The sequence below is a fragment of the Gobius niger genome (assembly GCF_951799975.1).
Source record: "Gobius niger genome assembly, chromosome: 21".
Taxonomy (NCBI): Eukaryota; Metazoa; Chordata; class Actinopteri; order Gobiiformes; family Gobiidae; genus Gobius; species Gobius niger.
Genome location: NC_136872.1, coordinates 21,021,994 through 21,046,605, shown reverse-complemented (window position 1 = coordinate 21,046,605; position 24,612 = coordinate 21,021,994). Strand labels below are relative to the sequence as shown.

Here is a 24,612-nt window from a genome sequence, read left to right as displayed (position 1 = left end):
TCCAAGCTTAATGTATTCTATTATACACAATTATTCCATGTGCAAACTCAGACAGCAGGGGGCAGTAGAACAAAATACTTAAAATATTGTACTGATTAATTGGCCTATAAGGATTTACAGACCAGGGATGTGTTTGACAGACCAGGCTAAATATTCACACATGTACTAAAAGCCTGTCCTCTGTGGTCTCGGCCTGTGTGAACAGAGAGTCTCGCATCATGAATGTAACGTTAAGTCTGAGCGTGTCCGTATGTGCCGTCCGGAGGCCTGTAGTGTTTGGGGAAAGCCAGGAGCTGAACTGCACTGAACGCAAACTTCCTGCAGCCGATGTTCTTCTGCACGTTCTCCAGACGGCAGCCCTCTCTGTGGACGAGGCACAAACAATCACAAAATGAGTGATAATGATGCAAAACAAGTGCATGTACGACTCAAACTAATGATGTCATGGATTTGCATAAGGCTGGTTAGTCTCACTCTCAAACTTGCAGAGTGACTTGAGCAGTGAGGACAACACCCAAGTCTTGTTTTTCTTGAAATGAAATGAAATTCTTCCTTAAGTAGATTGTGCGCATTTCATCCAGAGGTGGTTAAACGACTTCACTTCATTTCTTGAGTAAAAGTACAGATACTGCTGGTCACATGTTACTCCAATGAAAGTAAAATCCTGATACTCCTTTTCGGAAAAAAAACGATGTATCGCTTTTGATACTCAATTCAGTCCTAGTTTGTAGACTTTCAAATTCTTCAGCCACATGCACTTTCAATTCAACTGATTTATATGTAATTTATTCATTTTGGAAACTCAATGTGTGCTTTCTTTCTTATTCGAGGTAAAATATCGCAGTTTGTTATAATGAAAAATCAGAAATGTAATACTTTGTGCATTGGAATATATTATAGTGTCTGCTTTTTTAAATTGTATTTCTATTGTGTACAGCACTTTGGTCAACTTTGGCTTTAGAAATAAAACTTGATTGATTGATTGAATATGTATCGTAGCCCTAGTAGAAAATAGAAAGTACTCGAAGTCAAATTTGTTCATATATCTGATATAAAAATGACTTTGCGGCTTCAAAAACACGAAAAATTGTGTCTGAATTCACCCCCACACACAACGGGAACACATTTTCTTCCTTGTTGTGAAACAGTGCCGTTTGACATTAGATCTGCACAGCGCCACCTACTGTTAATAGAGAGCGCATTATCAGGCTTTTGAAATGAACACATGGGCTGTTTCCCAAAGCCCAGGTACCTCGCCTTGCTTTGGTGTTGAAGGCAGTGCCTCCAAACTCACTTCCTTCCAGGCCAAGGCAAAAGAGCTGCTACTGGAACGCACTTCAGAGGTAAAGGAAGTGACATCACAAAATAAAACAGGAAGTTATGTTTCATCCAGGGGAAAGAGCCGGGTCTGCTGAAGTAGATTCTAAAGCAATTATATATTTCTAATTACAAAAGATAAATAAATAAAAAGCACTCAGAGATGATGAAACCTATCTGATAATACAAATTAGAACTTGAAAGGGGGACTAAAAACTTTGATGAAATATTCATGATAAAAATAATGAAAATATTTCTTTTTCAAGTTTTTTCTATTATTGACTAAAAAGAGAACACTAAGATGAACACAGGCTGCAGAGCCATAAAACAAGTCAAAGGCTGTATTTTTTTCTTAATAAGTGGAAATAAAGTGCTTTAACAAGTCACACAAGCCAGCACCACCTATTTAACTTTTTTCTTTTCTTGAGAGCCGTGGTGCATTATGGGTGATTTTGGCTTTAGCAAGGCAGTGAAGGCTACACAGATGTATCGATAGGTGTGTTCGAGATGAGCCAGACGGACGCAGTTTTACAGCCGACTGCAGACTCTCGGTGCCGGTTAGATTTCTGTCCGACTTGCTCCAGACGGGCTCTGATGTCACGGGCACGTGGGGCACGGAAAGATCGTGAGACCCCAACGAGAGCAGCCGACTTGATCAGCCGCTGCATCTCTCCAGAGGCAACTGCAGCGGCTCCACGGCCCAGTGCATGATGGGAAAACACCCACCTGTCAGCGGCTCAGGCTCAGGTGATTGGATACGAGTCTGTGTGATCAGAAACTTGCTCCTCGCCCGCTCCCCTCTCCTCTTTAGATCTGAACAAATAAACTATGACTGAAACTAAAACTGATAACTATAATTTTGTATCGCCCTTAAAATAAAGCTCATGTTTGATGTACTTACAGAACAACTCGTGATTTAAAAGGACGTGTTTTATCTCACAAACTTCAACAAACAAACAAATGGGAAAGTTTTCTCTGATGAAGAATGATGTCTCTGGAGTAAAGGAAACAGAGCAGGAGGTGAATGACTTTTATTTAGGATAAACTTTAAATTAACGCACCAGGCGACGTGAGCACATTACACCTGTGCTCGCCCGTCTGCACTGGCTTCCTGTCTGTCACAGAATCAATTTTAAGATTCTTTTAATTGTTTTTAAATGTTTAAATGGCTTGGCACCTTTGTATCTGTCTGAGCTACTCTCTGTCCATGCCCCGTCCAGAGCACTTCGCTCAGCTGACCTGCTCCTTCTGGATGTGCCCAAAACGCACATGAAAACCAGAGACGACAGAGCTTTTTCCGCTGCTGCCCCCCGACTGTAGAACGGTCTGCCCCTCAGCATCCGTTTGGCCCCGACTCTAAGCAGTTTTAAGTCCTCCCTTAAAACCCACCTCTTTACACAGGCTTTTTAATATGTTCAACTTTCTCCATTGTATTTTTGTTTAAATTGATTTTGACGTAAAGTTTATTATGCCTTGTTTGTATTTGTATTCATAGTTTTTATCATCTGTTTGTGTTGTGAAGCACTTTGGGCAGCCGTGGTTGTTGTAAATGTGCTATAGAAATAAACTTGACCTTGACCTTGACCTAACGCGATATCTGAACGAGACGCTGCGTGATCTGAGGCTCTCGCTGTTCTCTGCATGTGGAGTGGTCGGACGGGCTTCAGACTTTTTTTCTCCGCCCCCTGTTGCGTCGGCTACTCTCGCCGATCATCCAGGCGAGCCGCAACGGCATCTCAAACAAACCTCTTAGTATATTAGCCACATGCTAACCAAAGGGACGACTTGAACATTGGAACAGCACTTGGGCGGCAAGTGATGATGTAAATGCATGACCACGCCCATTTTAGACCAAGACAAGGCGAGGTATAGGCTTTGGGAAACAGCCATGGACAAATAAACTTTTTACTTTGGAGCCTTTTCAGAAATGTAGAGGAGTAGAAAGTGTTATTTATCTTTCAAACGTAGCCGAGTCATAAGTTCTCAACAAAAATACTACTAAAAATGTGACATTATAGTGCACAAAGTAGATATAAGGAGAAGGTGCAGACTCTAACTCCAAACAGAAAGGCACGAGTTTAAATAATGAAAAGAAAAACATACAGAAAGAGAGCAAGAAGAAAAAGGTCTTTCGTGGTCACTGGTATTTGGCGAGCAGCACGACCACGCTGAAGATGAGCCAGAGCACGAGCAGGTGAGAGGTGACCAGCAGGAACGCCACAGGGTACAGGTGTCTTCTGGGGGCTTTCGGCGCCAGACACCGCGGTAAAACCCCCAGGCCGAGAGGGGGGCGAGCGTCCGAGTCTGACCCGGTGACGCTGAGCCCGGTGTAACAGCCGAGCATCTGCCCCCAGGAGCGGCGAGACCTGGAGGGGGCGGGCACGGGGGCGGGCACAGAGGCGGGCACAGAGGCGGGCACAGAGGCAGGCAGCACGGGAGCAACAGGTGGAGCAAGGAGGGCAAACATTGGGGAAGTAGGTGTGTGTTAGAAAAGAAAAGGATGTAGAAAAATTTTGATACGGGGCGTCCGCGGATCAATGAAAAGCATCACAAGTCATTCAATTGTGCCAATGTCCTCAAAAAGCATAATCAAGCAGACGTAACTATGTTTTTTTTTTCCTTTATGAGAATATTAGAGGTAGAAGTAAAAGTAGATAATGATATAACTACTGTAAGTTCTGTGTGAAGTGGCTGCAGGTACCTCCTCATGGAGTCCAGGGCGGTGCAGAAGTGCTGAGGGTCCAGGCCGTGCCTCTCCTTCAGTAACGCGCACTGCTCCAGCGTCGCAGACATCGCCGTCCGGTCTTTGGCGCTTTTACAACTCGTTAGACGGAGACCGTTCACTCTCCGACACGCCTGCACCAGAGCAATCAAAACGCTATGGGATAGACGGATATATCGACCTCTCAGAGAGTATCCGCTACTGGCCTTAAGTATCTGCATTTACTGTAAACCTGAAGACAAATCTATGTAGAGTATTTTCAAAGTACATTTGCATTTTTCAACAAATCCTTTTAACACTTTGATCTTAGCAATCTCAGCCTTGCATCCAGCTTTTGTGACTCTGCAAAGTGTTACTTTTGGGGCCAAAGCAACAGTTTCTGCTTCCCTTAAAGTTATAGTCTGTAAGTTTGCAAAGTGAGGAAAGATGGAGTGAAATTTAAAAGTTAACAATCAAATTTCTCCCCTCTTTAGAGAGGGCAGGAACAGGATTTTCAAAGGTAAACTATCAAGCTCTTCCCCCTGCCTCCTGATTGGACCTGACTGGCTGGTTCACAGGAAGAGCTCGTCTGATTGGTCAACGTGGGAGGATACAAGACTCTAATGAGTGGCTGAGATCAGGGAAGGAGGGACTTCACAAAAAATAACATTTATACATTATTACTTACTTAACATCAAAAAGCAAGACCAGGTGATCAATTTTGCACATTTTATAAAATTTGCAATACATTTAGACTTCCAGACTATCACTTTAAGGACATCTCAACACCTGCAGACTCCAGCAGAGACTGGACCTGAACCAGGACCCATCACCCGGATTCACCTGGCTAGAAATCCCAGCTCGCCTATCGTGAGATTCTTGATCACCTGACCTTAATCAAAGCCAATCCAACCTTACATTCAAACCATAGATACCGTAAAACATACAAGAGATCGACATAACATAAGAATCCTGTTTACAAAGTGTCTTTTGAATTAATTAACTGTAATAAACTACATCAGTGCGTTATTACCGTAGAAGCGAGCCACAAAACCTCCACGTTCTTCCTTCTCTTGGCGTCAACACAAACGTCGAGAACAGACAATAAATCTGGAAGCGTCTCTGTGTCAGCTGAGAGGAGAAAGAAATGTCATGCATGAGGTATTTATCAAAACAAAGCTTTACTTGATATTCCATACCCGTTTGAGGCAGTTTTTCTCGCAGTCTGTTGCAGTAAGTCCTGAGCCGCTGACAGCTCTCCTGGTTCAGTCTTTCCTGAAGAGAACTGTCTCCAAACCTGAGGGAAAACATGAAGATATTAACTATTTAAATCACTTACTAATAGAACATATAATAATAATAGGTTGCATTAATCTTTCCACAAAGGAACTGGGTGTTACGTGGCCTTTGTTTCTTCTCATCGTGGTCTAATTTAAAACAAACATATTCCTAATCTAATTCCAGGCCCAGCTTTACCTCTCGGCGAGACTCTGCTGCTGGTTGATGCCGATGTTGAAGAAAACCGGGTGCAGGTGTATCGGATGCCCTTCCTTCAGCTCCTGAGGCAGAGAGGCGAAGTTCTCCCGAGGCAGCGGCACATTCACCGACAAACTCTCCCTAAAAGCAATCAAAGCATTCAGACATTAGGGAACATTTTAACACTACACAGACTGAGATTAGTCCTGGTTCAGTCATGATTGGTGTTAATGTGGAATTAAGAACATCTCACAGAGCCCCTCGTCAACTAAAGTTAACTCCTTTTAATCTCTTAACTCCCGCCTGAACGGGTCCCATTTTCTCCAGTTTGGCTTTACCCTAATCAAAGCTTCTTGGAAAGAAAGCACCAAAACAGCCACAAAAAATGAGAAGAAACAAGGATGTAAACGCGACAAAAAAGTGACACAAACTCAACAAAAAAAAGACAAAAATTCAACAAAAACGTGACAAAAATTCAACAAAAATGTGACAAAAATGTGACAAAAATTCAACAAAAATGTAACAAAAACTCAACAAAAATGTAACAAAAATTCAACCAAAAAGTGACAAAAATTCAACAAAAAAGTGACAAAAATTCAACAAAAAAGTGACAAAAATTCAACAAAAATGTAACAAAAACTCAACAAAAATGTGACAAAAATTCTACAAAAATGTGACAAAAAATTAAATTAAATAAATAAAATTCAACAAAAACGTGACAAAAATTCAACAAAAATGTGACAAAAAAAGACAAAAATGTAACAAAAACTCAACCAAAATGTGACAAAAACTCAACTAAAATGTGACAAAAATTCTACAAAAATGTGACAAAAAATAAAATAAAATAAATAAAATTCAACAAAAACGTGACAAAAATTCAACAAAAATGTGACAAAAAAAGACAAAAATGTAACAAAAATTCAACCAAAAATGTGACAAAAATTCAACAAAAATGTGACAAAAATTAAACCAAAAAGTGACTACATTTTTTTTAAAATGTGACAAACTGAACAAAAATGTGACAAAAACTCAACCAAAATGTGACAAAAATTCAACAAAAATGTGACAAAAATTAAACCAAAATGTGACAAAAACTCTACAAAAATGTGGCCAAAAAAACATAAAAAATGTTGCACAACACAGCAACAACGCAAAGAAAAAGATCAGTTTTGTGGGTCTTAGCTTTCAAATGAGGTGTTACACAGACCTATATAATGGCCAAAGAGGACAGAATGCATTTGGTTCAGGCGGGTGGTAAGAGGTTAAAACTAAATGCCATCGATTTACTCAGAAGTTAAAATACTGAACTATAAATAGCAGTGAATCAGGCTTAATGGTGATTGAAGGAAGTAAATCAAAGCAAAAGGAATTAGCTTAATGTGTAGACAGTCTTTGGGGTCACAGCTCACCATGTCCCGGTCAGCGTTGGCAGGAGGTCGTTGGATTGCTCACTTTTTGCCTCTATCAAACTAAATTTCACTCTGCTGAGCTCAGACACGCCCAGCTCCATGTCCTCGAGCATTCCCAGCTCATCACCTGAACACAAAAACCATGTCACTTTTGTAAGTCAAGTAAAATTGCAAGAAATAAAGTGTTTTCGGTTTGTTTTTTTACCGAAAGTGCTGAGGAGACCCTCAAACTGAGCCAGGACGCCCACAGAGTGGAGCTGTCGCAGGAAGTCCGTGTCCTCTAATCCATCATGGAGTTTCAAAATAAAAGCACACGTCACTGCAGTGATCTGAAAGACAGAAAATCAAACAATTTAATCCACTTTTCCTCAGTCAACTTTCTATATTTCTTCATTCAGTGCTGTGTATAAGGCAGTTTAGTGGAGCTCAATAGAGAACAGGAAATTATTTAGCGTGAATTCTCTTAGGATTTCTACGTTACAATTGGTCGAGATTAGCTACACAGGTAGAGGGCATGATGCATAATAATAATCCACAATACAGCTATAACACATCCACAAATCAATAATGAAATAGTGAAATGCTTCTACACTTATTCAAACCGTATGACACAAACATTATTTTGAGTATTTCGACTAAAGTAAATAATACAGTGGTCTGTTGTCAGTGCTGTGCAGGGAATAACACACAATGAACTTATTAAAACACCTGAAACTGCAGCAAAGTTGCTTAAACTGGAGGATTTTTTTCCAGACAGATGAACGTGAGGCAGACCTAAACAGACCTGCATGGAGGAGGAAGTGTCTTGTCCAAGGACCTTCTGATCATGAGACGTCCTGCGACCCTACAGACATTTAATCCTCACACTTTCTCAACAGTATGTTTGTAATCCCTTTCCTAAAGCATCACATATGGCTCTGTGGATTAACAATAAATCATCATTCAACCTGATTTTCCTCCAGATTCCTACAGTCAAATGATCTGACTTTGCTGGACTTACGGCTTGACTGAAGACGGCGTGGTGTCTCTGTACGAGCAGCTCGGGCCCCTGTCCCACCGTGGCCGCCGCTGCCCCCTGTAGGAGCACGAACGTCATGGCGGCCCGGGCCATGGACGCCGCCTCGCGAACGCAGTCCCTCAGAGTCACCACCAGGGGGAGCAGCTGTTCCTGCCACGACAACGGAGAGGACGGAGAGAGCGGCGCACCTGCGGGAAAGAGATGGTGAAGGACTAAATATGGCCGACTTATCAATGCAATAATGGAAATAATAAAAGGGTAAATATTTCTCCAGATTCTCCGAGGTAAGAAAAGTGCTGCATCCATCTTCAGGAGCCTATTGTGCATGTTTGAAGTTGAAAAACACCCCAGGGTTTAATCAGGGAGCAGCAAGTCATGTTTCATGCTTTCTCATACTATTCGATTGCCGCTAAATTCTTGGCATATAAGATTTGCAAACATTTTGGATATGACGACACTGGACACAATGGGAAACTTTTGAGGAAAAAATGATGTACAAATTCAGCCAAAACTGAAGTCAAATGAATTTTAACTTCTTCTAAACTGAACCAAGCACATTTTCTCCAATTTGTCATTACACAAATCTAAGCTTCTTGAAAGAAGTGTCAAAAGAGCGACCAAAAACGAGATGAAAACGAGGATGAAAGCACAACAAAAAAACATTCAAAAAAGTGACAAAAAAGCAACAAAAACATGGTAAAAAAAAGAAGCCAAAAAAGCGATGGAAAAAGTTGCAAAAAGTGACGACAACCATAACCATAATGAGGTAAAAGCGCTAATCTCCCAGCCGTCTAAACTTAAATGAAACTGATGAAGCCCAGATCTAAAACAGGACCTGGTCAGGTTTTAAAAAAAGGACTAAAACAAGATAAAGATGATTCAAAGAGTGCCGTCCCACCTGAGTTCGTGTCCTGCTGATCGTTCCTTTTAGGAGCGTCTTCCTTCTCTTTGAGTCGGTCGACCATCGCGATTATGCAGTTCAGGCTTTTCCCGACATTCGCCCAAACCAAGTCCTGGACAACAAGTAAAAACATCAGCGTCAAAGAGACTATATTAGGGTGAACTGACCTTTTTCCTCTCTCCTCCATGAGTCTTTTGAGACAAGGTTGAAATAAATACAAGCAAGTCAAGTCTAATGCCATATTGGTGCCGAAACCCAACATTTTTAAGATTTGTTTTTTGAAAGTTGTCAGTATTTCCAAAGACATCAAGATCTAAAGCCTGTCCGAACAAAATGTACTGCTTAAACCTCTTAACTCCCGCCTGAACCGAGAGGATCTTTTTCCTCACGTCATCAGATTTTTTTTTTCTCATCATTTTTTTGTTGCGCATTCAACTCATTTTTGTAACTTTTTTGTAACTTTTTTGTCATTTGTCACTTTTTTGTCATTTGTCACATTTTTGTCATTTTTTTGTCACATTTTTATCACATTTTTTGTCAATTTTTTTGTCACATTTTTTGTCATTTTTTTGGTCACATTTTTGTCATTTTTTTGTCAATTTCTTGTGACATTTTTGCAACTTTTTCATCAATTTTTCGTCACTTTTTTGTCACTTTTTTGTAATTTGTTACATTTTTGTCATTTTTTTGTCAAATTTTTATCACATTTTTTGTCAATTTTTTTGTCACATTTTTTGTCATTTTTTTGTCAGATTTGTCAGATTTTTTTTTTCTCATCATTTTTTTGTTGCGCATTCAACTCATTTTTGTAACTTTTTTGTCACTTTTTTGTCATTTGTCACTTTTTTGGCATTTGTCACTTTTTTGTCATTTTTTTGTCAAATTTTTATCACATTTTTTGTCAATTTTTTTGTCACATTTTTTGTCATTTTTTTGGTCACATTTTAGTCATTTTTTTGTCAATTTCTTGTGACATTTTTGCAACTTTTTCATCAATTTTTCGTCACTTTTTTGTCACTTTTTTGTCATTTGTCACTTTTTTGTCATTTGTCACTTTTTTGTCATTTTTTGTCAAATTTTTATCACATTTTTTGTCAATTTTTTTGTCACATTTTTTGTCATTTTTTTGGTCACATTTTTGTCATTTTTTGGTCACATTTTTGTCATTTTTTTGTGACATTTTTGTTATTTTTTTGTCACATTTTTAGTCATTTTTTTGTCAATTTCTTGTGACATTTTTGCAACTTTTTCATCAATTTTTCGTCACTTTTTTGTCACTTTTTTGTAATTTGTCACATTTTTGTCATTTTTTTGTCAAATTTTTATCACATTTTTTGTCAATTTTTTTGTCACATTTTTTTTCATTTTTTTGGTCACATTTTTGTCATTTTTTTGTCACATTTTTGTCATTTTTGTGTCACATTTTTGTCATTTTTCGTACAATTTTTTGTCAAGTTCTTGTCAATTTCTTGTGACATTTTTGCAACTTTTTCATCAATTTTTCGTCACTTTTTTGTCAATGTTTTCTCACTTTTTTCCAGAAGCTTTTGGACTGGGGTAAAGCCAAACTGGAGAAAATGTGCTTGGTTCAGGTGGGAGTTAAGGGGTTAAATGGCATTCAGGGCCTTCATTTGAGCATAGTTGTTGGCTTCACTTTGAACAGCTGCCATTTTTTCCCCTTAGAATCAATCACAACTTGCGGTGTTTTCTAGAGACGTATATTATTCTGACCTAAACTATCTTCTATATCACTCTCTGGCCTCACCCACTGCTCTTCGTCGTACTCCTCTTCGACCTCTGCTTGCTCCGCTGACGGTCGCCTCTCCTGATTGGCCGCGCTGTTGCCGGGCAGGTTTCCGTTGCAGGTGTAGCGGCAGCGGGCGTCGGTCAGTTTGTGTTCAGCCAAAAGCGCTCCCTTCACCAGCTCGTCTTTGAGCGCGTGGACAAACTCCTCCATCTGGACACAAAAGACACAACTTTCTTCATCGTGTTTCTGTAAATGTCCATTCTCAAATTCACATTTCCAACATTTATTGCTTTTTAAAACCCCTTAACTCCCACCTGAACCGAGCACATTTTCTCCAGTTTGGCTTTACCCCAATTCAAAAGCTTCTGGAAAAAAAAGGTGTGGAAATAGCGACAGAACTGAGATGAAAACAATGATGAAGATGTGACAAAAAAGTGAGAAAACTTTGACAAAAAAGTGACGAAAAAATGACAAAAAGGTGACAAAAAAGGTGACAAAAATGACCCAAAAAATGACCCAAAAAATGACCAAAAAAATGACCAAAAAATGACAAAAAAAAAGGACAAAAAAATGACAAAAAAATGACAAAAAAATGACAAAAAATTACAAAAAATTACAAAAAAATTACTAAAAAATTACAAAAAAGTGAGTTGAAAAAAATGAGTTGAATACCCCCCCAAAAAGGATGGAAAAAAATCTGATGACGGGAGGAAAAAGATCCATTTAGATGAGCTTTGTAGATCTTAGCTTGAGGTGTTACACTGGCCTACAGGATTTGGGTAAAGCTGAACTGGAGAAAATGCTCTCGGTTCAGGCAGGAGTTCAGAGGTTAACCTCTGTTAACCTGTAGGCCAGTGTAACACCTCATTTGAAAGCTAAGACCCACACAACTAAATTGATCTTTTTCCTCACAACATCACATTTTTTTTCATCACTTTTTTTGTTGTGCAATCATCTCATTTTTGTCAAATTTTCGTGACTTTTTTGTCACTTTTTCGTCAAATTATTCGCATTTTTTTTGTCCATTTTTGTCATTTTTTTGTACATTTTTTGTCACTTTTTCATCAATTTTTTCTCACTTTTCTCACATTTTCATCCTTGTTTTCGTCTCAGTTTTGTTGCTATTTTCACACCTTTTTTCCAGAAGCTTTTGGATTGGGGTAAAGCTGGAGAAAATGTGCTCGGTTCAGGCGGGAGTTAAAAGGTTAATGGCATCTAATCCACAAATACTATATTGTTACTGCCACAATGCAAGAAATCTGTGCACATATTATTTCTTAAGCCTTAAGGCCCTCACCAGTCTGGCCAGAGCGTCTAGGACCTTCTGTAGCCGCAGGCCATTGGCCTCCAGGGACTGGGACAAAAGCTCCTCGGCGAGTCCAAAGACGAGAGGCTGCAATCGGGCGACGTTCTCCAGCAGCGCCCTGGCCCTGGAGCTCTCCTCCCGCGAATATGAGACGGGACTAAACCAGACGGTCACAATGTTAGTTTAAACCGAGAGATGATGTGGAGACGTGTGAAAGGATCAATGACAGAAGATTAATTTGAAGGATTGGTCAAAAAACATCTAACCCCAAGTACAACCACATAAAACATCTGACCTTCCAATTCCCACCAGAACCAGGTGACGATCAAATCAGGACAAAACCTGGTCTAAAATAAACCTAGAGTGAGACTAAATTATATCATATTAAGGTGAACGGTTAGAAAGAGATCTTTTTTTTTACAGTCAAGTTTACCCAGATCTCCCCTGAATAAACAAAACAATCAGCCCAACACAAGTGAAAATATTAGTGACAGGCGTAGCTTTTCATTAGTTGATTCATTAATTAATCCTTATTTTAGAGGATTTCAAAAGGTGTACCAGTTGGCGATCATGTCTTAGATCAGTGGTTCCCAAAGTGGGGGTCGCGAGGCCTTGGGTGGGCGTCCCCAGATGATTGCAAGATGAAACAAAAAGAAAAATGCTACTGTTTTTAGCATTGTTTGAGAGTAAAACATCCGATAATTAGTGAAATCCAATCAATTATTCAAAATAAACAGTTTAAACACAAACATTTTCTGGCTTAAAGTAGCTGAAGAGGCAATAACTTTGTACAATGGGGGCCCCGAGATGTTTAACTGTCAATTTTTGGGGTCCCAGCCCAAAACCCCTGTCTTAGATAACACTGTTTTTTTTAACTAATTTACAAAAAATGTCCAACACAGACTTTGAAAATTCAATTTTTCTGCATCGATTTTCCACTAAATTACACACATGTTTTATATTAAGGTTGCGCTAAGTTAGTATTTTAGTAGTTGCCAGGATTAATGCGTCCCGGCAGTCATCTCATTTAAGAGACAACTGAAAGAATCGCTTCTTTGCCAACAAAGGTGTAACCATTAAGAGATCAGACAGGAACATATTTTTAATTACAACAATTTATTTATTTTATTGTATTGTTGTTTATTTGTCTGCCCGTGATCATCAGGCTCACATGATCTCTCTTTTAAAATCTCCACACCTGTGATCAATTTTACATGCCCTGACGAAGACCTGTGCGGTCGAAACGCGTATTAATAAAGGACTTTTATTTTTGCTACATGACTCGAGTGCCTCGGACTTTATTTTGCTTTTTTGACTGCTTTCGCTACTTTAGCACAAGCTGTTCTACAAGCCAGTCTCAGCTAATTTACTCTTACGTAAACTCAGCCCAGTCTTTGAAGAGCACCGGTCTACCTTCTCACTTTTTCCCAGACCATTGATGCACTCGCCCTCTTCTATTTTCATATTTTTATTTATATTTGCAGGTACAGGTGTGTGAGTGGGAGGGACGAGGGGAGTGGCTTATGAAAGAGATGCACTTTATGTATTGTGTAGTTGTTGTCCTTGCCTGTTTTGTCTGTAATGCACTGCTGTGTGTTTTGGCTTATGTGTTTTATATTTGTATATTGTATGTTGTCTTAGTTTTTTTTACCTCATGGGACTGCGGATGGAAATTAGCCTTGAGCTAAATCCGGCATATTTACAGCACCAGTTGTCCGTTCATTAACCCCTTAACTCCCACCTGAACCGAGCACATTTTCTCCAGTTTGGCTTTACCCCAGTCCAAAAGCTTCTGGAAAAAAGTTGTAAAAATAGCAACAAAACTGAGTCGAAAACAATGATAGAAATGTGACAAAAAAGTGAGAAAACATTGACAAAAAAAGTGACGAAAAATTCATGAAAAAGTGGAAAAAATGTCACAAGAAATTGACGAAAAATGACAAAAAATGTGACAAAAAAATGACAAAAATGTGACAAAAAATGACAAAAATGTGACAAAAAAATGACAAAAATGTGACAAAATGTTACAAAAAAAAATACAAAAATGTGATAAAAATTTGACAAAAAAATGACAAAAATGTGATAAAAAATTGACAAAAAAAGGACAAAAATGTGACAAAAAATGACAAAATGTGACAAAAAATGACAAAAATGTGACAAAATGTTACAAAAAAATGACAAAAATGTGATAAAAATTTGACAAAAAAATACAAAAATGTGATAAAAATTTGACAAAAAAATGACAAAAATTTGACAAAAAAATACAAAAATGTGACAAAAATATGACAAAAAAAAATACAAAAATGTGACAAAAATGTGACAAAAAAAAGACAAAAATGTGACAAAAATGTGACAAAAATGTGACAAAAAAATGACAAAAAAATGACAAAAAATGTGATAAAAAAAAGACAAAAATGTGACCAAAAAAAAAGACAAAAAAGTTACAAAAATGAGTTGAACACCACCCAACAAAAAAATGATGGAAAAAAAATCTGATGACGTGAGGAAAAAGATCCTCTCGGTTCAGGCGGGAGTTAAGAGGTTAATATGCACTGCCCCATTCAAATAAATTAATAAATGAAATGAGTGAATGAATGGTGGTCAGTGGGACCGTTGGCGCTGAAGTGTTCAGTCCAGGGGGAAACTGAATATGCAGACGTAGTTTACCACCACTGACTGTGCAGTGAATGCAAAATTGTCTTGACCATGTCTGTGAAAGGCGCTATACAAATAAAGTTTAGGAACGGAAAGTGTGATGTAAGTTGTGTTTCACTCACGCAGATCTTGCACATATTTGTAGAAAGTACAGTAGTTTCTTGGCTTTCACACTGGCACATCGGCTCAAGTTTCAAGTTTGTGTCATAATATTGCAGATATTTCAAACGTTACCCAGGTGCAACACACCCACATAAAGCACTTGTTGATGCCAGTTTGATTTTTAATAAAGTTGGAATGTAACAAGTGTTTAGCAGAGATTAACAATGACAAAACCACAGAGCAGCGTGTGTCACACTCAGCCCACACCTGCTTCTCTGTAAAACCATTTCACTTCCTGCTTCACGCTCAAAACAATGTAAACTGTGGACTGGAAACAACAGTGCATTCCCACACATGTAAACTACGCCTCCAACTCATCATTACCGGCATATTAGTCACGCGAGTCATTTTTGTCAAACGAGAAATACTTCAATTTACTTTTTATATTGCATGAATATGTATCTGAAGCCCTGATTGATAGGACATAGTGTGCTGTGTTTGAATGTTATTATCAACTCTAATCCACAAAGAGATTACAGGATTAACCCATGAACCGAAAAGGGAGAGTTTACTGGGTCACGACGTCAGAGTAAAATCGATGAAATAATAACTAGAAGTAACAGTCAGGGCTGCACTAATATTTTAAGGTCGTTGCACCAGGACGTAAAGTGGAAATGTCTCAAAAGCAGCCCCTAAAGCAGGGTTCAATGCCAACACTGATTACTTGAGTAAAAGTGCAGGTACTACGGGTCAAATATTACTCCAATAGAAGTAAAGGTAGTTCAGTCAAATTGCCTCGCTATAGACCAGGGGTAGGCAAGTTTTCTTAACGGAGGGCCAATTTTTTTCATTGTAAAAAGATCGAGGGCCGGAGCCGCCAATTTTAAGCCAAAGTAAAGCACTACAATGGAAAAATGGCCATCTTAATGAGATAAATGACTTAAAATTGCTTGAATAAAGGTTCTTTATGTTGAATTTGAGTCTGTTTGGACTAATCTAAGACAAAGATACAAATGCTGATGCCAATGGAACAAGCATTAAACCCACTTTGAAATCAGATAAATGAACTTTTACTTTTAAAAAGATTTGTTTTTCACTTGAAATCATATAATATAATCTGAATTAAGAGAATGACTTGTTCCATTGGTGATAGGATGTTTTATCTGATCTAAGACCAGACCAAATCTACTCATACTTTAGATTGAATCTCTTAATTCAAGTAGGTTTCTGTCATTTCTTCCTTAAAATGATTATTATTGTTCCAGTGCACTTTCTACAAATGCCAGAGTTGTACATGATGTGACCTAATTGGGTGTATTAACAGTATTTCTCCCATTTAACCCTAAAAATGCTAAAGTACTTTCTGATTTGTGTCATAATGTTTCTCAAAATCATCTTGAGGGCCAGACGTTCTGTGCTGGAGGGCCGGATTTGGCCCCCGGGCCTGATGTTGCCCACCCCTGTTATAGACGATAAAGAAAATCATGATGCAAATGTAGTTAAAGGCCAGCAACAGTTATTAGCTTGATAGAATGGTAGAAAAAAGAAAGGTTTTGGTACTACTGGTATTAAAACATGAAAGTATAAAAAAGCAGGTACCAAAAATATATACAAATCTACTGGCGCAACAACAGCATTGCTTAAGATGAATTTGGCATCTCAGGTACAACCAACAGAGTGCCAGGGCTCTCGCCTGAGGGCGTCGCTTAGAGAAAAAAGGGGGTTGGCTGAGGCGTAATGTGCTACAAACAGCCATGACTCTTCGCTCTCCTCTTCTTTCCTTTAACAGGCGCAAAAGTCTAGTCTATAATGGAGCCCTAAATCCTTAGATCCAAGTTTTGATGCTGTTGGTCCAGGGTCAGCATTACAGGAAGTGACTTGGCTGGTTCAGCTCAAATAAATAATACACATTTAAAAGAAGTGAGTCTTTTATGGTATAAATTAACATTATTGTTCTGTTGTTCTGGTTCGAAAACACAAATATTTTCGTACAGGTATCGACAAAAACTATTGTTCAGGTATCGGTATCATAAACCAAGTGGGTTTGATTATTGAAATAGTCGACAACTATTTTAGTAATCGATTCATTGTTTTCTGGTTCACACAGACTCAAAAAGAGCAAAGATTACATGAAAATGTAGTATTTTTGATGAAAATCTACTTTGTTTTTCATAGTTACGGTCTGAAGAGTTTTGTACTTTGTAAATTTCATGAATATCCGTCTGTGTCTCATCCAATCAGAAGCAGAATTAGCGCTAAGAGCCTCCAACAAACATTTACTTTAAGTTTACTCCATCAACACATCCTCAAGCGGCGCCACTTTAGCTTTATGTGATAAAAAGCCCTAAAACCAACTATCGTTAAAGTATCAGTATCAGGAAAAAAAAGTAGGCTAAGGGTACCCAGCCCTAGTTATTCGCAGCAGCTAGCAGTTACTATAGCAATAATATTTTAGCTTAGCTTTCCAGGTAAAGGCAAAGCCACAGATTTAGGTGAATTTATATTAATACAAAGAAAAAATAGCTTTGAATTAATTGGCTTGTTGCACGGTATGGCTATGCTCGTTCCTCTGACCTGAAGTTGTGAGCACCAGTACTTCCTGTCTGTATTCTTTTCCTGGAATAAAAATTATATTTTCTAAAGATTACGTGGTGGGCAGTGAGGTCCCGGTAGATGATCATTTACTGTGTTTAAATCTTGATGTAGGATTTAACAAGTTCAGAGGAGACACCTGTGTTCATAAAGGATTGATAGTTTGTCTTGAAGCTAAAGGCTAGCATGCTATAAAAAAAATTGAATTAAAGGCACTATTTCAAATTGTATAATGCATGAAATTAATGTTAGCCTTTAGCTTCAAGACAAACTCAATGATCCTTATAAACATAGACGTCTCCTCTACGGAAATATTTACACTGTGCAGCAACTCGTTCACCTGCAGTAAGTGATCATCTACCAGGAACTCTCTGTCCACCACAGAATCTTTAGGAAACACGATGATTCGAAACGGGTCTAAGCTAATCTTCATGGAAATGAATACGAACAGGAACTACTAGCGCCCACAACTTCAGCTCAGAGGAACTAGCGTAGCCACATTGTGCAACAAGGCAATTTGCTACATCGGCTAAAGGCTTTTGTGAAGTATCAATTATATCACCAAATATATCCGAGCAGTACACACCTGTTCACATTAGCTTTGCACATCAGTCTCCTCAGTCCTCCCTGTTTAAAGCCCTGATGATGCTCAGCCGGGGCTCCGAACGTCGTCACGTCGTACCAAACGCCTGGAGAAAACAGGCTTTTAATCCGTGCATTGAAACACCTTCAACTCAGCCTTTTATAACTCTATGATGGAAAGCAGAGAGGATACAACATTGTACATAAAAAAGAAATGGGAGACAGAACTGACGGTTGAAATAACAGAGGATGAATGGTTCCAAATGTGTGAAATACACCATAGCACTACAAACTCACAGGCATGGAGAGAATTTTCCTGGAAGAATTTAACAAGATTTTTCATTACACCTAAAATTAAAAGTAGGCAGATCTCTACCCCACAACAGTGCTGGAGGTTATGTGGAGAAGCAGATGCTAACCATACACATATCTTCTGGAACTGTCTTAAAATGATCAGATACTGGGAACAATTTGGTCTAACTTTGGCTAAAATCTTGGGCTATAAACTTCCAAACACTTGTTTAGTTATGTACCTGGGAAATATAGCACAGTTTGTAAAGAAAGAAGATGTGTTTATAACTAAGGTAATTTTGGCTGCAAGTAAGAAGGCAATAACACGGAGTTGGTTGAAACCTGACCCTCCAATTCAAGCAGACTGGATCGGGATTGTGGAAGAAATCTCAATTATGGAAAAAATTACACATAATCTCAGACTGACAAGGTTTAAGTATGATAAGCAGTGGGGAAAAATGGGTTTCCTTCATAAGTGACACCCAAATACTGTAGACTATTCACTGGCTATGGCAGAAAATTAAAAAAAAATGTCCAGACATTTTATGTGAACTGTTTTTGTTTTTTTGTTTGTTATTTTTTCTTCATTTTGTTCCCCTTTCTGTATGTACATTTGTTCTGTACTATGGATAAAAACAAATAAAAATAAAGTTATAAAAAAAAAAAAGAAACACCTTCAACTTATATAGACAAGTCAATAATAATAAATAACAAAACCTTTTCTGGAAATATTTACACTTTCCGTATTCACCTGTGCTCTCGGGGCTGGTCACCTCCATCCTCTGCGAGTGCAGGTTTGTGGGAACGAACTGCAGGTGGCGCTCTGACTTGCTGCTGCTCGCCTTGAAGCTGGACACGGCTGTTGTGAGGGAAGCCTGGTTTAGACCGTGCATCGATAATGTAACTAAGCAGTGCACTTGTTACCGGAGAGAGTTTCCAGGTGGGCTAGTGTTTCCTGGTAGCAGCGGGTCATGTGATCGCAGCGGCTGATGACGTCACACCTGAGCTCCTCCAGGTGAGGTGAAAGGTCGCGCAGCTCCCGCACTTCCTGAGCCCTAAAACGCACACGCACTGGTTATACACATTAACCTCTTAACTCCCGCCTGAACCGAGAGCATTTTCTCCAGTTCAGCTTTACCCGAATCCTGTAGGCCAGTGTAACACCTCATTTGAAAGCTAAGACCTACAAAACTAAATTGATCTTTTTCCTCACATGATCAGATTTTTTTTCATCCCTTTTTTTGTTGGGCAGTCATCTCATTTTTATCAATTTTTTGTCACTTTTTCGTCAAATTATTCGCATTTTTTTGTCAAATTCGTACAACTTTTTCGTCCATTTTTTCTAAATTTTTCTCACTTTTTTGTCAAATTTTTGTCCATTTTTGTCCATTTTTTCTCCATTTTTTGTCACTTTTTTCTCATTTTCATCCTTGTTTTCGTCTCAGTTTTGTTGCTATTTTCACACCTTTTTTCCAGAAGCTTTGCTGGAGAAAATGTGCTCGGTTCAGGTGGGAGTTAAGGGGTTAAGAAGTACTCAACACAGTAACAGAGAAATGTGATCATGTAATTAATTCGAAATGTATTGAGCATCCATCTGATTACTGTATTATTACAAAAACTACACATTTTCCAACTACTGCTTTCCCTACGTTATTGTGATTGTTCAGATGAAAGAAAAAAATGGAGATTTCAAGAAAAGTGTTTATTCCAAAACAGATGGATTTTCTCCAGTTTAGCTTTACCCAAATCTAAAAGCACAAAAGTTACACAAACGAGGCGAAAACACAACAAAAAATCTACAATAAAGGAAACAAAACATGACAATAAAAGCAAAGAAAAAGTAACGAAACACGACAAAAACGCTTCAAAAATGTGACAGAAAAGTTAGCTATCAGTTTTGTAGGTTTTAGCTTTCAAATGAGGCGTTACAGGGTTACAGGTTAAGTATATTTCCTCTTGATTTGAGTAGGTAAGTAAACCAAAAGCTGTGATATGTTAGTTTTGATTAACCGATTAAAGGGACTAGATGCAAGCTGGTTTTACATGTAACTGTAAAACCAGTTACGTGTAAAACCAGTTACGTGTAAAACCTCAGGTTTTACACGTAACTGGTTTTACACGTAACTGCAGTCTCTATATTAAAGGAATAGGCCACCGTTTTTACATACTGAGATATGTTCTTACCTTAGACGAGTTCTTTAGGACCTGTCTGATCTTCACCCGTGCCTTCAGACACGTAAACACAGCGCAGACGGCGTTAGCATTTAGCCTCTCCCCCTCTCCTCTTTAGCTCCAAAACAGGTCAAGCTAGAAGCTACCAAGCTCTTCCACGTTTTCCCTATTTAAATATGGTTACGTGAAGTGTTACACTACAAAGTATAATTACACAAAATTAAACAATGTGGATAAAAAGGGGGAACTAAGGCGTAAGGCGTAATAATACCAGGAGTAGTTCGAAATCCGCGCAGTAATCTTCACTTTACTGTGCGGATGCCAAACTACTCCTGGTATTATTACGCCTTACAATATACTCCCCCCTTTCATCTGCTTAGAAAATCCACATTGTTTAATTTTGTGTAATTATACTTTGTAGTGGAACACTTCACGTAACCATATTTAAATAGGGAAAACGTGGAAGAGCTTGGTAGCTTCTATCTTGACCAGTTTTAGAGCTATAGAGGAGAGGGGGAGAGGCTAAATGCTAACGCTGTCTGCGCTGTGTTTAAGTGACTGAAGGCACGGGGGAAGATCAGACAGGTCCTAAAGAACTCGTCAAAGCTAAGGTAAGAACATATCTCAGTATGTAAAAACGGTGGCCTATTCCTTTAAGCTCATGCATGATGGCACTTCGAATCCAAATTAACACCTTTTTGAGTGACAGTGCAGGATTTTAGAGGCAGTTGTGGTGAACAGGTCTGAGCTCATTCTACACATTAGGACATGGCTGGAACATGTAGGGGGAGGAAAATACATAATTTTAAAATTTGTAAACTCTGTATAGTCCCTTTAATAAGAGCTGGAGTTCTAATATAAAAACAATGAATAGTTAAAAGTCCTCAGATGGTGTTAAGAGGAAAAGTCATGTGACTGGATAGGCAGCCAACACTGAATAATAACATTTCAGACCCTAATCATAAATTCCATGTATTAAACCTATTCTTTTTGATTTGACCAGAGCTCGTACCTGTTGTTGTACTCCAGAATGAGCATGCTCAGCAGCTGTCGAGGCAGAGAGAAGGACAGAGGCGTCTCGGACATCTGCTCCTGGACCAGCAGCCATCTTTGATCCTCTGTGGGGAATCTGTACACCTTACACACACTGCAGCACAGCACTGCAGGGGGACAAGATTAGAGGTAAACCTGTGCCCTGTGGAGGACATCCTCACTTTTAACACGCTGAAGAGAAAAATGCAGAGGATGAGCTCAAAGATCATTCACTCTATGTAAAAAAGGCTGGCTACGTGCATCATAAATCCGCTAAAAAGTGAGTTTGAACTATTAGAAGGAGATATAGAGTCAGATCAGTTAAGAAAAATCTCTCTAAGTCCCTATGTGATCAGAGCAGTGAAAGTTGCCAACGCTTTGAATTAAGAGAAGTTGTGGTGTCGTCTTTAGGCCAGATCCTAGACCTACACAGTGGGACAAATTTCAATCTCGTCGGGTAATAAAGCTTGTATTTGTACGGTTACACAAGACATTTTAGAGTCAGTCTGTTCTTATACTAGTTTCTCCCAAACAATATTGATACTTGGGCTCATGGTAGCTGCTTATATGCTGAGTACCAAACACAGAAGGTGCAATGTCCTAATAATGATAAAGGATAAAGGTAAAGTTGTAGAGATAGTACCTGCTCTCATGAGTGGACTGTGCTCCTTGTCATGAATGGATCCGTGGAGACAGTCACACAGCTCTACAGACTGCAACAAAACAGAAGTGAAAATCAAAATTATGAAGTTTACAGCCACAAATACGACTGTACGTCGACTTAGTATTGCTCCTTAAAAGTTGTGAAAGGTGCTCATAATCCCTGTTAGAAATGGTTCAGTAATGTGTAACTTTCTGTCTGTCCTTGTCCAAGTTCTTTTAGTTACGCCTACTTTTATCATGATTCAGTCCAGATATAGCCCACTTTAGACCTGGTTTGAGAAGATAAATAATATAAAAGTGTGAGAACGAATGCTGTAGTCAGTGCAGCTTTGTTTAGTTCTTCTTTTGGCACACCTTTTGTCATCAGGGAAAAGCGGCAAACTCCAGCAACACAATTCAAATCAAATGGCTCTGTGCAATGTGTTTGGCTAACTTTCTGTTGCCCAGTGTAGGAAAATAACTACTTCCTGTCTACATTTTAATCTAAATAAAAATGAAATAAGAATAAAAAACACAGGAAAACTTAAATAAACGTCAAGCAGAGTTACGTTTCTTATTAAGGTTAGGTCAGACAGTGGAGCTATTTTTTTTTAACGTTTGTTAGCTTCTGTGTTAGCCTTTAGCCTTTAGCTTCCAAGGCTAAAAAAAAGCTACAAAAGTCTCGTCCAGCGAAGTATTTACATCCTGAGTAAAGTTTTCAACATGTTGTAAGGGTTGATTAATTCCGATGAATAAATTGCATAAGGTGAATATATTAAATATTTAAAATAAGAATCGAAATGAATCACACTTTACTTTAGCGGCACAGACACAGACACAGACGAACACAGCGTAAAACCAAAATCAATTTTACTGTCAGTTTATTCACATCGCTAGTATTTATCTAACTGGTGTATGTTTTCTGCCATGTACTGTTTAAATATGTATTTATGTCCGTACCCTTGGAAGCTAGCATTTGTCGCTATGTATCTATGCAAAGTTCAATGTTTCTCTAAGCAAAGTCAGATCTCGCGAGAGGCAAGATAACGGTCAAGGCGCATCTTTTCATTTTTCCAGATATTTTCATCAGTAAAAACCCAAGGTTGAACAAATGCGTGTATTTTATTCTAGTTTAAGGTGGAATGTTGCACAATGTGTCCGTGAGTTTTCATGTTTACCTTATTTTCCGACGTGATTTTGTCATCTGTCTCTTCCTCCATCTGAACTCCAGACACTTTGACCTCGCTGACGTCACTCACGCCATCTACAGGCCTGGAGGGGAATGACAGACAGAAACAGATTATTAAAGAGCGGTCTATGAGTGTAAAGCACAGTGGTTAGTAGAGTCGTTATAACTAGAAGGCTGGTGGACCGATCCCCGCTCTGACTATGCTGCTGTTGTGTCGGAACTCATTTAATACTCTACTGCCTCATTTGAAAGCTAAGACCTACAAAACTCATCTAAATGGATATTTTTTTCTCGCGTTAAAGCCATGTTTACGTCACCTTCTTTGCCATTTTTTAGACATCGCATTTTTGTCACTTTTTCATCACATTTTTGTCACTTTTTATCACATTTTTGTCCCTTTTCATCACATTTTTGTCACTTTTTTATCACATTTTTGGCACTTTTTCATCACATTTTTGTCACCTTTTCATCACATTTTTGGCACTTTTTTATCACATTTTTGGCACTTTTTCATCACATTTTTAGCACTTTTTAATCACATTTTTGGCACCTTTTCATCACATTTTTGGCACTTTTTTATCACATTTTTGGCACTTTTTTATCACATGTTTGGCAGTTTTTTCATCACATTTTTGGCACTTTTTTATCACATTTTTGGCACTTTTTCATCACATTTTTGGCACTTTTTTATCACATTTTTGGCACTTTTTCATCACATTTTTGTCTCTTTTTTTCCATCACATTTCTGTCACATCTCATTTCGACGCTGCTTCCAAGAACCTTTTAGATTTGGGTAACCATCACTAAAAACATGTATAACAGGTAACCATTAAATTACTGGGACTTGTCATGCAACGCTCAGTAATTTATACTTAGCACATTAAACATTAAAACGTTTTCTGTCATGTGTTTTGATTTTCCGTTCATGTCTGTGTCAAAGTGTCAAAACCACATCCTCTGCATCTTAAGGGCTGGCTTTACTGTTGCAGAAGTATTCAGTCTGAAGTACTTTCACTTGAGAATATTTATTATCTCGTACTAGATAAGCTCTAAAGATATTCATTAGTGTGTTTTTACCTGGACGAAGGAGGCTCCAAGTCAAAGTCCCAAGATGCAAAGAACTTTTTCTCTGCCCAGTTGTAAGTCTCAGGTACTTCAGAACTCATTTTGACTACTACTGCTACTACTACAAACACTGCAAATACTTTACTGCTACTGCTCCTACTACTGCAGCGTTCCCTCTGCCTCCATTGCAGTCCTTTCTTGAGTGTGTAGTAACGCAGACAAGCAGGAAGAGCTTGTTGTTCTCAAGAGAAACTGCTGAACTCTTGAGACTTCCTGGTTCACTCCGCAGGTAACACGGCAACAGCCAATCAGAGGGCAGCTCCTGAAGTCTCAGTGAAATAAGATATGAGACAGTACTCGTGTGACATGATGAAGGAAATGAGAAGTGATTTGTTTATATAGAGCTGCTGACATT

At 38.6% G+C, this 24,612-nt stretch overlaps 1 protein-coding gene across 1 annotated transcript; it reads right to left on the bottom strand.

Moving 5' to 3' along the window:
- Positions 1-226: 226 nt before the first annotated feature.
- LOC306980490 (type II inositol 3,4-bisphosphate 4-phosphatase-like) lies at positions 227-24,427 on the bottom strand. The gene is made up of 18 exons (XM_079579896.1): positions 24,210-24,427; positions 23,122-23,215; positions 21,945-22,014; positions 21,282-21,429; positions 19,022-19,152; positions 18,849-18,956; positions 17,811-17,913; positions 11,867-12,032; positions 10,588-10,779; positions 8,820-8,934; positions 7,904-8,109; positions 7,109-7,232; positions 6,904-7,030; positions 5,495-5,635; positions 5,218-5,315; positions 5,052-5,149; positions 4,019-4,173; positions 227-363 (listed from the first exon to the last, which is right to left on the bottom strand). The coding sequence occupies exons 1-18, from the start codon at positions 24,296-24,298 to the stop codon at positions 231-233; spliced, it is 2,298 nt and encodes a 765-aa protein (XP_079436022.1). The 5' UTR covers positions 24,299-24,427; the 3' UTR covers positions 227-230.
- Positions 24,428-24,612: the final 185 nt, after the last annotated feature.